A 16,702-nucleotide genomic window follows, 5' to 3' on the forward strand; every position below is an offset into this window, starting at 1 on the left:
AAACTGAGAATGACAGCCAGAATGAGTAGTTCACCTAAGAGCAGCAGATTCAAGATGGAAGTTAGTGTGGATGACCAATTTATACCGGATATTTTGCTGCTTGGTGGAGTGTTCGGCAGAAGAATCAAGTGTTTAAATTTACAAACTCATGAACGTGCCAATTTCCACAGGAAGAAAGCAAATGCAATCATTAGTAAGTGGATAAAAGAGGGCCTGAACAGGAATACATTTCATGATATCCAACAATCAAATGCTGCAATCCTGATAGAAAAATACAATCTCAAACAACAAACAGAGTCATCAGAACTTCATGTTAACCATGGTACTCCCTTTTAAGTATTTACTTTTCTTTAACATAATTTTCTAACATGCAGTGGCTAATTTGTATTTTCGCATTTCAATGTCTGCAGCAGAATGTTTATCATCCAACTCAGCTCCACATACTGAAGTCGAAGAATGCTTACCTCAAGATTTTCAACCAGTACCAATAGGTATGCTGTACTAAATTGGTGAAAGAGTTTAGTTATCGAGAATGGTCATAATTGTTTAGAAATAAAAACACTTTTTATCTTTATAGACATTCATGCTGAGGTTACAGATTCCATTGAGGACATTTCATTTGATTTTTGTAACTCTGTAAACATGGGGAATCCCTTATCATTTCTGAAACTTCTTCAACATTTTGCGGTTCACACGAGGCAAAAGTTGGAGCATATGAGTTATTTGCTGAAACTGTTGAAACATTATCAGCCGGATCCTTGTTACGACAGCCTACCGAGTACTGGTCGAACTCTCCTTGAAATCAACAAATCGTTTTGTTCTTCATCTAATGGTTTAAGTGCAAGTACGACAACCAGTGAAAGACAAAACCAATCAAAGTGTGACATACCACAAACTGTGGAAATTAGTGGTGGTAAATATTTGCACCTTGGTCTAGAAAACGCGTTATCTTGTTCTTCTCCTGGATTACTTTTTAAGCACTCCGACCTGTTGCAATATGTTTCAATTTACAAAGAAGATTCGACACTTCTCCCAACTTGTATTCGTACAAAGGTATGTCATATTTTCACCACTGCAAAATTTTTCTAATTAATCAACATTCTTAAATATTTCAGGTTGAAACCCTCGACTCCCGATTGCATAAGTCAAATGTCAAACGTGGGCTGCTATGTGGCAATCTTGAGCAGGCGCAAAGTATGCCTACTACTGTTGAAAAGTTACCCCATTTTGAATACGATATATTTATTGATGGTGTACAAATCTTCAAAAATGCTGAGAACTGACATTGACACCTATATTGGGGAGAGTGCATTCCATTAGCCACTGTTATGATTCTGCTGCCCCCCCCTAGAAGGATCGATAACTCACAGCCATATATCCTTGGATTTTTCCAAGGAACCAGCAAACCAAACATCAAGAAATTCTTGAGGGCGTTGATATCAGAGCTGAAACGTCTGCATCCCAAAAATTGGAATACATCGGAGACCAGTGGACGCCAGTTTACTGTTTCATTACGCTGCATCATCGCTGACACTCCTATGAGGTCGTATTTGAAACGTATTATTTCGTGTAATGGATATTGGGCGTGTGAAAGGTGTGTTCAAATGGGAATTCCCAAGCGGTTTAAGGGTCGTAAGAAGGCTTTTATTGAATTAAGAGATTTGAATGCGCCCAAACGCTTAGATTGCAATTTTTTAAGTTACACAAAGAGTGACAAAAGTAACGACAATCACCTTTTGAATGTTGACGATTTAAGTCCCTTCATGACTAAGCCAATTGATCTCCCTATGGTGACGGGTTACATTTTGGATCCCATGCATACTGTTTGGGCGGGTGGGTTCGGAAGGCGTCTTAAAGGGTTCATGTTTAAAAGAAATGAAGGACGATTGAGTAAAAAATCATTGGGGCTAGTTGATAAACGTTTGATGCTGTTTAGGAAATGCACGCCTTGGGAGTATGGTGGAAGCCAAGTGCGGAGTTTATCCGAATGTGGAAACAGCTATAAGATCTACGAACTTCGTAGGTTTGCTTATGTGTTACTATTTCAAGTCTTTCAAGGCCTGATGGTCGATGGCGACCTAGAACATATTTTTATGATTCCGTATTTCATGTTATTGCTGGGTGCATTCAATCCTAATCCAGTTTCCATACAGAATATTGAAAAGGCAAGAACTGTTATTAAAGATTACGTTCAAATTGTTATGGACAAAGAAATCCCACTAAGATATCTATCGCATTGTATGATTAATCTTCCAGACGACGTGGAAAAATATAAAGTTGGTGTAGAATGTCTGAGTGCTTTCGTTTATGAAAATTTTCAAGGTTATTTCCGTCATTTCCTAGCATCGGGTAACTTACCCGTAGAACAGTTACGTAATCGCCTTATTGAGAGAAGCTTGTATTTGTTACCTACCTCCGCGGACGGGCTGATTTTGAACAGTGATGAATCATTTGAAATTGAAGCATCAAAATCCGTAGCTGGTAAAAGTAGCAAAAATGTGTTCATTAAATTCATTGTTAATCGAAGCAAAACACAAAACATAGTACACTTTTAACTTTGGTAGGAATATACCTGGAATGTCAAGGCTGTGCAAAATTTTGTTTCAAAGAATTGAGTAGTCAGACTTACTATTCAGCTGAAGAAACTTATCTAGACCTGATTATTCCTCTAATTACCAATGAAGGTATCAATTTATATATTTAGTGACAAGCAATTTTCAATATTTTTATTATGTTATATACATTAATTGTTTTACTTGCAGGCAGAGAAACATTTGAACTTGTCAGTGGAGTTCACCAATTTCCATTTGTGTTTGTACTTCCAAAAAAATTCCCTCTTCATTTCAAACTGAGATGTTGAAAAAATTTGGCTATGGCCATGTCAAATACTCAATCAAAGTAGTTTTGAAGAGATCTTCACGTCAAGCAAATGGAAAAACCTGCTACATTCCATTCACTGTTAGTTTACTTTTCAAAAATTATTTTTGAATGTCTCGAAAATACCATAAAAAATAACTTTTTTCTTAGGGAGTTTTGAAGCCGTCATGGAAACCAAATTACGAATATGTGCTCGCTTTTACAGTTAAAACCATTGTTGACTTAAATACAATCCCAAAAGCAGCAGTAAAATTATTTCTATATGAGATGTTAACATATTTTTCAAAATCACCATCTTTTAAATTTTATTGATAGCTACCAACACAATCAATAAAAAGCAAGCCCGTTTTTCGTTGGTTTTGCTGCCGATCTTGACTTATAACGGTAACACTGTATCTAGACCGTACAGGCTATATGTCGCAGGTAAAACCATTCTCTTGCATGCAGATGGAAAACCAAAGCATGACAACATTGCTTGGTGCAACGGTTTTTCTCATTGAGGTAGTTTTTATTTTAATTTTGTTATTATTATTGTGATTATTCTTTTAGTTTATTTTAAAACCTTTGTTGTCCTGAAGAGCGTTGATTTTCATAGACATCATCCAAGAAGTACCTCAAGTGTTCCCAATCGTCGTCCCTACAATGACACCATACTATTTGCATTTTTGCGATATTATTGACGTCTCCTACAAAATTGAGGTAAAATGGGTCTGAGAACGTTGTAGTCTCGTGTTGACAAAATTGGTTTTTTTGGCAAACTTTGAATTGATTCTAGTTAAACTATCATGGCAAAAAAATTCATAGAATTGAAACTGAAATCTCAATTTTTGTAATGGACGTTGGTAATTTTTACAAAAAAGAAACTTCCCTCAAGGAAGCAACTAGTCTCGAGACATTCCTTGACTCTGGTAAGTTCCTAACTTTTAAACGGTTTAACTTTGAAAACATTTCAAACAATTTCTGTCTTTCTTTGCAGTTTCTATTACACGCCGTTACATGGTAGGAAGAGCAACACATTTGAAGACAACCGTATATCATGCATCTAAGGAAGTTTCAACGGAAGCTGATTTTCAAGATATTTTTAAGCTTCAGCACTATCCATATGATTTGAAACCTACTGTTATGCAAGTACATGTATTAGTAGATTTCAGTGTGAGCAGTTGGGATCGTTTCATTCCAATCGAATACAGACAGTATTACACTGCTTTGGACGAGTAGCAAAATTTTTGTCTGATCTTTTATTATTCGTTTTTTCTATTTAAAGAAATGCCTAAAAATACGATATGTAAACGCATATTTTTATGCTTTTTAAATGAATTATTTAAAGTAAAAAAATGCGTTCGAAAATGTAGAAAACAGCCCCCCGAAAACACTTGGAAATTGTCGCAACATCGTCCAAAAAAACTTTTTTTTTAAATAAAAAATGCATAAAAATACGTCAAATAAATGCATATTTTTACGTTTTTTAAATGCATTATTTAACGCTTAGAAATGCATTCAAAAAGTTAGAAAACTGACCCCCAAAAACACTTGACAATTTTCCAAACATTGTCCACAAAATCGTTTCTTTTCCAATAAAGAAAAACAAAATAATACGATATCTAAACGCATAATTTTTACGCTTTTTAAATTCATTATTTTAAGTAAAAAATGCGTCCAGGAGGATGGAAAACATCCCCCAAAGACTTGGCTCAAAATGCGTCAAGAAAATGCGAATTTTAAAGTTAAAAAACGTGTCTTGTAGGATGAAAAACGCCCCTCGAAGATTTTGCTCCAAATGCGTCAAGAAAATGCATATTTGAACGTTAAAATAAGCATTTAAACTATCAATAAAAAACCAATGCATTTAATATGCCTTTTAAATGCATTTTTTTTTCTGACGATTTTTCGACTCAAAATAACTGCTAGGGTAAGGATGAAAAACACTTTTTACGCACTTGATGGAGAAGGACCCCATTTTGCGTCGAGTTTCAATATGTAAAAACCTCCGTGCAAATAACGCTGCCGGATGCACGAACGGAATGCCACCAGGGCACATATCCATTGAATTGGGTCAGAGCTGATGCAAGTGGACCTGACTTTGCATTTCGCCGTTCGAGTTTCCAGGGAATTCGGTTAAGCATCTCTACAATCACTTCACTGTAACCTTTGTTTTCGATTTCGTCAAAAATCGTATTCCTTCCGAGATCTCTTCCGCCACCTTTTGTTTGTGGCCGAAAATTAGGCCTCAGACTGTTGTTGTCTTTGTTGTAGTAATTAGTAGAATGAGCCTTGTAGTTCTGCATACCTCCTTGTATAGAATTAAACGTGCGGAATTACCCCGCCTATTTGTCTCCCTACATTTTTTAAAATCACACCTAAGATATAAAGGGTAAAAATGAACACTTGTTATTATAAAGCTTTATATATATAAATCAAACTTGTTACCATCCGTGGCTTATCGATAGCCAGTTGCATCAAGAAGATCATGTTATTCAGACCTAGTTATACCACAACTTATATCCTAATGGGTGGTAAACTGTCTTGACTTAACTGAACTATGAATACCAAAACAAGTTAATAACAAGATCTCAGGTTTAATACATCTTAGTATTACAAGTAGCGTATCATACTTACACATGCTTTGAGAAGGATGTTAGACTGTAGAAAAAGTAGTCCCTCCATTTTTTCCTCCTTCATTTTCGAACTTTATATTATGAATTTGTAAGATAATACATGTTTAACAAAGGGAACGAAACAATTAAAAACAGTAACACTCCTCACAAGAGTGTGTCTATTTGGTTAACACACACACAAACTGTCAAACGAGAGTATTCTTTAAAAAAAATGATTGGGTAGCTAATGTCGGGAAACATGGGTAGCCAGTGTCATGGTTAGCTAGTGTCGTAAAAAAAGGGTAGCTGCTGTCGACTCCCCCACCCAGAAAACACACACCTGAGCCAAATGGATTTTGGATTGTGACCGGAGCCAAATTGGATGTGGCAAGGTCCGCCTTGCCAGCATCCAATTCCTGTTCCTAGTACAGCCCATGGGACGACTCTTGGACGGGGGATGTACGAACTTTACACCAGTTTTTAAATCATGGTATGCATATGTATGGAACGCCGTTTGTAGCAGCGAAACAGACACCCCTTTTTTTCTTTCGCACCCCTCTTTGTCTCGTTGTCTGCTTTAGTCGTCTGCTAACCGTTGCCAGGTAATCCTCCCGCAGCGTTTATTTTTTTGAATTCAAGTTATTAAATCCACTTTATAATTAGATATTTATTACTTCTATTTAATTTTAATATTTTTTCGCATTTATTAGTATCTCCCTTTTACTTAATTTTCATATATTTGTGAACAAAACAACACCAGCCCACACAGCTGACTGCTCAGGGCTCACAACAGTCGGAAGCCATTCACCGAGCCATTCACGTGCTCATTGTAATTATCAGAAGGAGCATGCAGTTTTAATTGCGTAAAACTTTGATTTAACTTTATTTTTGTAAATGTCATGTGAATTGGAATCATTAATTTTCAATTAGGACTACGAAGTCTTCCTATCCTAGAAGTAAAATGAGCTGGAAGAAAGATACTTTAGTTCGTATGGTGATCAAGTTACCCACGTGTGGAACATTGCTAAACATGCCACTTCACCTGGATTTTGTTGAACGCCTTATCGACAATGAAGAAGAACATAAGAAATTTGTTTTGCTTTGCGAAAGGCAGTTCAATGCTGGTGTTCCTTCTCACACCATTTATGAAATAAGTAAGTCGTACTCACTCATTCTTGCCCATTTCATCATTTTTCAACTGCTAACCATTCTGTGTGTTTCTTACAGAAAAGCCAGATGAACACAGTTATTCGAAGAATAACTCAGAAATAGATTCTGAAATGGAGGAATTTGATAGGAGAATCACATCGCTCAGTAAACTTTCTTCAGATGAAGACATTATTGTGCAAATATCAGATGATGAAAAAGAAAGTGAAGAAAAAGTGAATTCAAGACTCAATCTGTCCACGGTTTTGTCTCCTTACTCATTAAATGAATCACTTGATGAACAACTTCACACAAATTCTAGATCTGCATCTCCACAAACAGATGAAACAAGAAAGAAGAAAGATGCTAAGAAAGAAACAAAGAAAAAAGAAAGTTATCTGGGCAAGCTAACAGAGTGTCATCCCAAACAAGGCATTCGAAAAGCTGTTTCCACAGAAAAGACTGCACACACATACGATGATGACTGGTTAAAGGAATCACAAGACGAAGAAAAATACCCCACAACTTCAAGAACATTCCGTGCTCGTCAGAACGTTGGAATGACCCAACATACTGAAAGCCATTCTCCAATCATTAGGTCTTCCACACCAAACCATGAAAGCCGCGGAGGTTCATCAAAACTAGATTCTCAGCCGATTTCTTCTTACCACTCTTCCGTTGAAAACCGCAAAACTTCAACGGATCGCCAATATTTTCATGTTCGCGAGAATGAAGGTTCTCGCTCTTCTGTGAAATCTCAAAATGGAAACAGTCAACGTCGTACATATGAAACTAAACGCGATTCTCGTCATGGAAGGAAGGAAAAGGATCCATTTGTCAAATCTGAAATTGAACGTTATGATCGTCGCAGAAATTTGGATAGTCGCAATTCTCACAACTCAAAAAAGAAAGATCATCGAAGCCGCTCTCCTATCGACAAGAGAAGATTATCCAATGTATCCAGTTCCTCATATTCTGACAACGGGTCCCCATCTTACCACAACCGATCTCGTTCTTCTTCGCCTGATTTTCCTGGGCCAAAATACAGTCAGATGGTTAATCGATCACTAAAGGACCTTGTGAAAGAATCAAAGAAAGCTGTAAACTCAAGTTACGGTTCATACACCCAAAACGGTATACATTTAAAATTGATACGATTATCTCAATACCCACATAACACAAGGCAGTCCGTCGGATGTCCGACAGATGTCGGGGTCGGATGTTGAGTACATCTTTTTGATATCCTCCGGACAGCCCGATATCCGATTTGGATGTCCTACGGATGTATTTTTTTTTGGTTTTGACCGCCCTAAACAGCGCCGTCAGACATTCTAAGGATATCCGAGCGGGCTTTCATTTGGCTATAAATATGACATGTATTGGACATCTATTCATGAAAAAACATTAGGCTATACCAGGATTCGAACTCGGGTCTCCAGCATCACAGTCGAATCTTATTCCACTGTGCCAATCTACAGATATATTATGTATCATTTTCGAACGATACAATCGAATTGTTGTAAAACACTTGAGCTTTTTCGACTACAAATCACATACAGGATTTTTAAAAAGTCAAGATGATGTCGAACTTAGGTTAAACCAGAGGTGTATAAATTGAAATTAAACAATTTATGCTAAATATTTTTTGAATTTTAAACTTCAGCATGATTTATTAAGTTTAAAGTAGTTTTTTATTATTTGAAATTATAATCCTATCATAAGTAAACTTGCTTTTAATATTATTAGATGCCGAATAATATTTATTTTCTGTGAGTTAATTTTCAATGGCTTGGTTCCCATAAGCTAAACGGAAAGCTTGTGCAAACAAACTCACGACTTTCATATATTTTATTCATTTTTTGTAATAAATTTTAAAATAAACCATCCGGCAAATAGATCATTACTCCTTTATTTTTTAAATTTTTCATTTTAAATGCTGGACTTCAAATAAAAATACGTTCAAGGGAAAAATTTGAACACGGTTAAGTTTTCCCCCTCTCAAGAAATTTTGACAATTAATAATGAAACTTAGTGATCGGCCCCAAATTAGTTCTAATCGAGTTAACCGCCCCGCACCGATAAAGTGCATTCGGGGTTGAAATGAGGTGCCATTTTTTCAACCGGGGCGGTGCGGGAAAAAATTTGAGGTTAACCCGTTGCCCCGAAGCAATAAAAAAAATGCCGTTCTTTCGGTTTCAGAGTAAAAATCGGGGCAAGCGGGTAGAACGAGCTATTATCGGGGTTGTTATCGGATAGATCGGGTCAATCGATAATGTTTTTTGCATTGATGAATCGATTGATTGCAATCCAATTGATTGCAAACCCCAATTGAATTCGGGGAGAAGAATTTTCCACCCTGAGCCACGCCTCCTTGGCCCGAAATGAGAAACCCGATTTGCAAAAAAGCGCCCCGATTGGCTCGAGGCCGATCCTTAAATGAAACAATTGAAAATCTTTTTGGCTGTTGGAAGGAGGTCCGTAGAATATAATTTTCGCACATCCATTGCACTTCCAAGGTGACTAGCCGACGGACATCCCTGGAACTACCCATTGAGTACAAAGATATCTAACGGATGTTCGGCCATGATTCGGACATCCGACGGCTGAAATGTGCTATATGGGTACGCATTAAACATGAGTTGTTTCCTTTTCTATAGGAAAACTTTCAATTGGGAAATCGACTGTCAAGTGTCAACACGTGGAATTCTATTGTTTAAGAAAGTTGGAGTTTCCCATTCGAATCCCGGAAGACCAGGAAGAAATAAAATTATCGAACGCTGGTTTGGGTTCAAAAGTTATTGAAGTTCCCCTGAACCAATCAGGCAAAGAAATGAAAAATCTGATTCACTCGTAAGCAATAATTTAATCTTGTTAAACATATTTTTCTGTGACCATAAATATTTTTTCCTTGTGCATAGAAACTTTCCGTCTTTAAAGGGAGACTTCATCATTGCATGTAGATTGAAAAGAGGAGATAAAGTTCTAGAACCTGTCTTTAAAGAAGTACCGACAATGGCTCAGCTCTTACAGGTATATGTAACAATTTCAAAGTCGAATTCATTTTCGTTATCTTACATTTTTTTTAGAAAGCTCCGACAAAAACTAGCACAATGTATGTCGTCCCTTACGAGGAAATTGATATCGCTGATCGGGAGGAAAGAGTTCGATGTTCAATATGCAATAATTACATTAAGGTTTCAAAGCGATTTGAACACCACTTGAAGTGCTCTGAGAAAAATAATGCTTAACTTCCATGAATGTGATGCTATTAATTCAGTGCCAGTATACACCAGGCCAAATTTTATGTAATTCAATTATCACATTGCCACTATTCAATTGCAAGTTCTTCATTGCTGCAATTACCAGGATGTGTGTTTTTAACTTTAACCGTTTTGTTTGAATGTTTTTATATAATCCAGTTATTGCGGAAGATTCGGCTCGTGTTTGTTTAACAATACAACGAACTGAACCACATTTTGCGTTTTTTAACTATTACAAAAATGCATAAATGAAGTCTACAGTGGCCGTAATAATATTTAAAGATATTCCGGAGAAGTTATAGTCCCAGGTAGCACACAGAGCTGTTACAGACTCCTGTAACCGATCTGTTTCACATACTTGTGAAACAGATCCGTATCAGGCTTGTTACATCTCTGTTTTACAGGAAATTTGTCTGGAATTGCTCTGTTTTACAGGATTTGGTAAAAGTTTGTTTCACTGATCTGGAACAGATCTGTAATCTTTCTGTAATACATAATTCTGGTTTTTCACTGTACTACAGACCTGTTACAGATCTGTTTTTTACTTGAGAAAATTGTTTCTGATTTTGCTCTGTTTCCCATGTTTGTCACTTGTCTGTTTTTACTCTGTAAAAATACATTCTGTTTTTCTTCTGTCTAACACGTATGTTACATGCATGTTTTTACTCTGTATTACCGAGTGAAATATATTTCTGTTATGTGTCTGTACTACATGTCTGGTACGGGTCTGTATTTCCCTTGTAAAACATATGACAGAAATCATCTGTTCTCAGTAGGTACCCCCGATATGGTACAGGTCTGTTTTTTCCTTGTAAAACATATGACATAAATCATCTGTTTTGTGTCTGTATCTCAGGTATGTTACAGGCCTGTGTTTTCTATGTAAAACATACTTCAGTGATTATCTGTTATGGGTTTGTGGCCCAGGTATGTTACGGGTTTGTATTTCCCTTGTAACACCTATGTCAGTAATAATCTGATCTGTGTCTGTATCCCCGGTATGGTACATTTCTGGATTCCCAATAGCAAACAGACTTAAATGTTTTCTCATATATTACAGTGTAATACCATGCAGCCAGATGACATCTTATATAAGTCAGTGTTAGGCTAATGGTTAAGAGTTAAGCTCAGCACTCGAAAGGTTGAAGGTTCAAATCTTGGTCAAGGCAAAATGAACACATTGTTAAAGGTCGAAAGAATATTTATAATTTGTTGAAAAGCTTCCGGTTTCCGGATATGGAAGTAGAAGATCGGTGGTAACTGTTAAAGATCGTGATAAGACCGTGATAACTGTTGAGAGGACAAGGGAAGAAAATAGAGATGACCCAGAGCTTCAAAATGAGTATATGCACACATTTTTAAAATGTTCCTCAACTTCTTTGTTGATGACTAACTGTTAAAAAATGACAACGTGATCAAAGTTAAATAAATGTATTCAAGTTAAAGAGATCACACTTGAAAACATACAGTACCCACCAAACTATTAGGTACACCCCCCTTTTTTCAGTGCATTCTTATGGCACTACGTGTCTTAGAAAAAATGCAATAACTCTTGAACCGCTTGGGCTAGATTTTTTTCCTTTTTTTCCCTGAGTAGATCTAATGATGATCTACATTTTTTATACACATGAAATCGTCGTAGGATTAACCCCCACGGCGCTACGGTATCGTTCACTTTATTAGGTACACCCCGTTTTCCCCCATATGCGCCCTGTTAAATACGGCGTTTTCAAAAATATACAAAAAATACAAAAAATAAAGCTAAAATCTTTTTCTTTGTACCAAAAGATGCACAATTCTTCACTCTATACTAATCCAAAGTATGATTTACAATCAAACCAACTAAAAGAACCCTTCTCTATACCCCGAAGTTTACCCCCCTCAACATTTTTACGGCAAAATCAAAACTGGCGATGTCGCCACCAGAGGCACTGCAAGATTCGGGCTGTTGCTACCAGCCGCCAGCTTTTACAGAATATGGTTTCAATTTTAATCTTAGTTCCATTAGAAAATAAACAATGAAATATGCAATATGTGATGCGAAAATGAAAATAATCAGATTTTTTAAAATATCTTGTGTGCCCCTCATCGCATTGGCGCAGCAACAGCCCGAATCTTGCAGTTCCTCTGGTGGCGACATCGCCAGTTTTGATTTTGCCGTAAAAATGTTGAGGGGGGTAAACTTTGGGGTATAGAGAAGGGTTCTTTTAGTTGGTTTGACTGTAAATCATACTTTGGATTAGTATAGAGTGAAGAATTGTGCATCTTTTGGCACAAAGAAAAAGATTTTAGCTTTATTTTTTGTATTTTTTGTATATTTTTGAAAACACCGTATTTAACACGGCGCATATGGGGGAAAACGGGGTGTACCTAATAAAGTGAACGATACCGTAGCGCCGTGGGGGTTAATCCTATGACGACTTCATGTCTATAAAAAATGTAGATCATCATTAGATCTACTCAGGGAAAAAAAGGAAAAAAATCTAGCCCAAGCGGTTCAAGAGTTATTGCATTTTTTCTAAGACACGTAGTGCCATAAGAATGCACTGAAAAAAGGGGGGTGTACCTAATAGTTTGGTGGGTACTGTAGATTTTGTCAGACTATGTTATGCTATATTTCATAGCATAACTACATTCATCATTCAAAATCACGTCAATAAATAAAAACCTTTGTGTTGGTCAGACTCGTCGGGCAAAACATGCCAATGTCAAATAAATAAAAATGAATTCACTACGTACACATGGGGTTGAGTTGGCGGGGATTACTTATTTTGGAGTAAAAACTAAAGACGGCGACGGTGACAGACTCGCGTTTAGCTCTACCTTTATTTGCAATGAATTATTAAAAATATCTGTTAGGGAAAACTTTCCGAAATCCGAGTTGGATGAGGAATTTTTTAAAAAACATATTTCCAATTGGCTGAATGGAAGTAAGGATACGAGGAAAAAAAATTTAAGTGCTAAACGGGATTGAAAATTTAAAATTTCGTGTTATTAATTTAACTTAATACTTTTTCAAATACAATATTTCTGCATCTCCAATAAAGAATTTTTTTGTTTATTTCTTGTTGCTCAAGCTGTTTTATAAACGCTTTTCATGCCGTTTATAAAACGAAATAAAATTTTATACACACATAGAAATCGTGTTTATGTGGCAACGTCTTTGAAGATGAGTTTAGTCTATACCAGCGCCACCGCACCCACGCTGAGGCAGCTACGCTACCATTAGTCGCGTTTTGGCGAAGTTGCGAGAAGGAACTGCTGCCGGTCGTTTTTTTATTAGCTTTTGGTGACATTTTGTGTGAGTCGAAAAAGAAATTTGTGTGTGTGTGTGTGTTTATGGAAGGCGTTCCAGCTGAAATATTTTGGGAATTATGGTGAATATTTTGCGTGTGTGTTGATGGAAAGCGATTCCGGCGGATTGGGTGGCGAAACTGTGTGTGTGTTTGTTTATGGAAAGGGAAAAATCTATTAGCCCCCGCTAGGGGGACTCTCTCTTGCGCCTACCAGCAGCCGCCAGCCGGGTGTTGTTGACAAGTGATAGTTCGTCGTCATGTCTTTTCATTGGAATTTTCATGTCTTCTCAGCACACTTGTAAGTTTTGGCATGTTAAAGTATTTTGTGTAATTGTTACATCATGATGAAAACATGTGCTACATGTGTGTTGATGGAAAGCGATCTGTAGGTTATATAATAGTTTTCATTATTCTTGGTTTATTTCTTATTTTGATTTTGCTTTAGATTTGCATTTAGACTGACTGAGAGCTATCAGTTTTTCCTTTCGAGAAAAATAAAAGGCCAACACCATGGTTAAAAAAGGGTTTTTGTTAACCATGCTCAAAGTTGCCACTACTCGTGTATCATCCAAGCTATCATGTGTGTTGATGGAAAGCGATCTGTAGGTTATTGCAATAGTTTTCATTATTCTTGGTTTATTTCTAATTTTGATTTTGCTTTAGATTTGCAATTAGACTGACTGAAAGCTATCAGATTGTCCTTTCGAGAAAAATAAAAGGCCAACACCATGGTCAAAAAAGGGTTTTTGTTGACCCCTTGGTTGCTACACATTCAATCCTCATATCCTTGGAATGGACCCACTCTTATTTAGAGGTATTGCTTTCTGTCGTTACACTTCCATGATATTTAAAAAATCTAAAGTCAGCTGGCGGCGAAGACGTTGAGCACGGGTAAGTTTATCTTTTAATTTGTCGATCGGTAATTGAAGTCGCTGATCTTTTATATTTCATTTATTTTTAGAGAGATGGAAGTATTCCCCAAGTTTCACAGCGTTCCTTTCTCCAAGATTCTAACATTCTTCCGAAAGAGTCCTTTTGTGTTTGCTGCTTCGTTGAATCGTTTCAAGAAAGCGTACACTGCTTACAATAGCGGTGTTGCAGCCTACGATCACTGGACGCCCGAAGAAGCAAAGAAGTTGGAACTAGCAATTGCTGAAAAAGTTTCTTGGTTGGATGCCAACATCAGCCGTGTGAAGGCAACTCTTAAGACTAAGGACTTGCCTATTAAAGCCGCTGCCTTCCATAGCGAACACCAGGTAAATTATCCCACTCTCCCTACCTCATCACGATTAATTCTTAGGTCACGATAATTAACATGCATTTAAATTTCCTTGCAGGCTTTTGAAAGCAGCATGAATCCAGTTTTGAACAAACCCAAACCACAGCCTCCTGCCCCACCGGCTGAAGCTGCACAGTCGGGCAAGCCAGAGGATGCTGCCAACGGCTCAACAATAGTGCTCCCAGAATTGATCCGTGGACCGCAGTCCCGACTCCATCATGCGAAATTAATTGGCCGTGCATCACCAACTTATATCGGATGGGCGCTCCGTATTGAAAACTATTGCTAAATTTCATAAAGCTTTACATAATTTTGCTTGGACAATCATGTGTAAGTGGTGTATAAAATGAAATGCGTGTTGAATACAAATTTTAAATCGCGTGAGTTGTATACTTGTATTATTGAAACGACGGATCTGTAAACAGTTGGTAGTACAAAGACTGTGGTACGCGTTATGTAACAAACCTGTTATACAGATTTTGTAAGTCAGGTCTGTCACAGACCTGTGTGACAGTCTGTAAAAGTGGGACACTACAAACAATTTACAGACTCTCAAAAACAGATCTGTAACAGACCTGAAACAGAGTCTGTGTGCTACCTGGGAGTGATTTCTTACAAGTAAACATTTGGAAAAAGTAGATTCGATAAATGCCATTTCTTCTAAATTGAACGTATATATCTGAAAGCTTAATATTTTGGTATTCGGACTTTCGAAATGTGATCCAAGATATGACGAGGAACAGCTACCAGATTGATGAAGGCAGCGCTGATTGTGTGTCTTATCATTTTCCACTCCTTATGGATTGAAAAGAGTCCTGAATAGCACGTAGTTTTCAAACAACTCTACTAAGGGCCATCTGCTTTCTTACCTACTTAAGTTTTTTTCTTTTGTGAATTTGAAACGTAGTGTTGCTTTTATGGTTATTATTTCGCCGTTATGCCCTATATCATCCGTATTTTATTTTCTTCCGCGATCCCTACAGACGAAGAAAAAGAACAAGTAGCGAGAGAGGTGTTCACGCCAATGCCACGTGAAAAACCCCATGCTTTTCTTGCTCTTAAAAACCATTAGGGGAAAAAAATACGTTCAGCAGTTAGTCGTTCACTCTTTATGATAATAAACGTAGGAGGACCCCACACAGAAAAACTGTTCCATTATAGCAATGTCCCCATCACTGTTTTTGGAATGAATGATTGAAAGAAGCAAGATGTTATTCATCCCAGGCAGTATCAAAATCCCGCATGCTGGGATATTCCGACGCGGTCAGAAAAATACCATTGAATATTTCTGAAAAAAACAATCATATTTCGATTAAATGTAACGGGAAAATGAAAAAAAGAACTTCCGCATGGAAGAATCTCTTGTTTAATCGTATAGGTATAAAAATTTGTTTGTTTTCTGACCCAGTGAGCGTTTAGAAGATGGTTGGGAGACGCGGGATAAAGATGATGAGAAACGACACGCATGGAAAAGAGAAGTAGGCTACAAACGAATAAAAGTCAACGCACGGATGTATGTTGGGGGAGGGGGTGGTGGGAAAAGTGCTCTATCTTGATACATTAACAGGAGTGTATAAATTCAAGATCGCTAAAGAAAACTAATAAAGACTCACATGTGTGTACTCGCCCTTCGGCAGAAAATTACAAAAATATTATGATGAGAACGTTGAACCACAAAAAGAGATGATCACTAATAATCTATTTGTTGACATTTTCTGAGAATGCGGATTGAGGAAATAAATAAGTAGCGTAAATTTCTTTGCTTCCCATATTTAACACCGGCGTATCACCCGGTGTTTTGTTTTGGTGTAAAATAACTTTCGACAACTAATGACGGGAAATATCGTAACTCATGGAATAAGATGTAAAGTTATTTCTATGGCTTCCAAGGAATCTTAATTAAACCGCCGCTCTTTGTATTAATTTTTTGGCTTTGAAAAACAGCCCATTCACTTCACATCAACCCTTTTAGCCATTTGAAGAATATGTAACATCAAAAATTTTTCTAGCACTGTTCTGTAGAGTCCGTAACGATCCTATTGTATTGTCAAGAGTCACAGAATCTTAAGCGCAGCAGTTTTCCACGAAGTCTTTAAACAGCAGGTCACACCGGAACACAACCTACCAGTTTTATCTACATGCTAATGTTCACTAGCTACCCAATTTGGTTATTCTCTATTATCATATTTACTATTACAGCACACTTTACTTGAACAGAAAGTAAAGAAAATATAAAGGTTTTCTTAAAAG

At 37.0% G+C, this 16,702-nt stretch overlaps 3 protein-coding genes, 1 long non-coding RNA gene and 1 pseudogene across 7 annotated transcripts; all 5 read left to right on the forward strand.

Moving 5' to 3' along the window:
- Window positions 1–9: 9 nt before the first annotated feature.
- LOC123472618 lies at window positions 10–1,283 on the forward strand. Its single transcript, XM_045174488.1, has 4 exons — window positions 10–322; window positions 411–491; window positions 578–1,053; window positions 1,116–1,283. The coding sequence occupies exons 1-4, from the start codon at window positions 10–12 to the stop codon at window positions 1,281–1,283; spliced, it is 1,038 nt and encodes a 345-aa protein (XP_045030423.1).
- On the forward strand, window positions 1,128–3,657 carry LOC116922357 (annotated as a pseudogene).
- A 42-nt stretch (window positions 3,658–3,699) lies between these two features.
- On the forward strand, window positions 3,700–4,094 carry LOC123466335. Its single transcript, XR_006646612.1, has 2 exons — window positions 3,700–3,785; window positions 3,854–4,094. It is a non-coding gene; the product is annotated as an uncharacterized LOC123466335 (long non-coding RNA).
- Window positions 4,095–5,969: 1,875 nt separating this feature from the next.
- On the forward strand, window positions 5,970–10,091 carry LOC123472257. Its single transcript, XM_045173532.1, has 6 exons — window positions 5,970–6,073; window positions 6,402–6,625; window positions 6,699–7,751; window positions 9,275–9,467; window positions 9,536–9,647; window positions 9,704–10,091. The coding sequence occupies exons 1-6, from the start codon at window positions 5,970–5,972 to the stop codon at window positions 9,863–9,865; spliced, it is 1,848 nt and encodes a 615-aa protein (XP_045029467.1). The 3' UTR covers window positions 9,866–10,091.
- A 3,310-nt stretch (window positions 10,092–13,401) lies between these two features.
- LOC123472258 (heat shock protein 110-like) lies at window positions 13,402–14,833 on the forward strand. Of its 4 annotated transcripts, none has more exons than XM_045173536.1 (5): window positions 13,402–13,471; window positions 13,619–13,775; window positions 13,837–14,064; window positions 14,135–14,429; window positions 14,511–14,833. In XM_045173536.1, the coding sequence occupies exons 4-5, from the start codon at window positions 14,139–14,141 to the stop codon at window positions 14,739–14,741; spliced, it is 522 nt and encodes a 173-aa protein (XP_045029471.1). In that variant the 5' UTR covers window positions 13,402–13,471; window positions 13,619–13,775; window positions 13,837–14,064; window positions 14,135–14,138; the 3' UTR covers window positions 14,742–14,833. The 4 variants fall into 4 exon arrangements, with proteins under 4 accessions (XP_045029471.1, XP_045029472.1, XP_045029469.1 ...); XM_045173537.1 differs by having other exon boundaries at window positions 13,408–13,562; XM_045173534.1 differs by having other exon boundaries at window positions 13,408–13,558.
- The last annotated feature ends 1,869 nt before the right edge of the window (window positions 14,834–16,702 follow it).

The sequence above is a fragment of the Daphnia magna genome, linkage group LG5, assembly GCF_020631705.1.
Source record: "Daphnia magna isolate NIES linkage group LG5, ASM2063170v1.1, whole genome shotgun sequence".
Taxonomy (NCBI): Eukaryota; Metazoa; Arthropoda; class Branchiopoda; order Diplostraca; family Daphniidae; genus Daphnia; species Daphnia magna.

Coding starts and splice junctions, on each gene's coding strand:
- LOC123472257 (XM_045173532.1), top strand. CDS start 5,970: ATGTATGGAACGCCGTTTGTAGCAGCGAAACAGACACCCCTTTTTTTC. Junction 9,468..9,535: donor ATGAAAAATCTGATTCACTC/GTAAGCAATAAT, acceptor CCTTGTGCATAG/AAACTTTCCGTCTTTAAAGG. Junction 9,648..9,703: donor CAATGGCTCAGCTCTTACAG/GTATATGTAACA, acceptor CATTTTTTTTAG/AAAGCTCCGACAAAAACTAG.
- LOC123472618 (XM_045174488.1), top strand. CDS start 10: ATGACAGCCAGAATGAGTAGTTCACCTAAGAGCAGCAGATTCAAGATG. Junction 323..410: donor AGAACTTCATGTTAACCATG/GTACTCCCTTTT, acceptor CAATGTCTGCAG/CAGAATGTTTATCATCCAAC. Junction 492..577: donor TTTTCAACCAGTACCAATAG/GTATGCTGTACT, acceptor TTATCTTTATAG/ACATTCATGCTGAGGTTACA.
- LOC123472258 (XM_045173536.1), top strand. CDS start 14,139: ATGGAAGTATTCCCCAAGTTTCACAGCGTTCCTTTCTCCAAGATTCTA. Junction 14,430..14,510: donor CCTTCCATAGCGAACACCAG/GTAAATTATCCC, acceptor ATTTCCTTGCAG/GCTTTTGAAAGCAGCATGAA.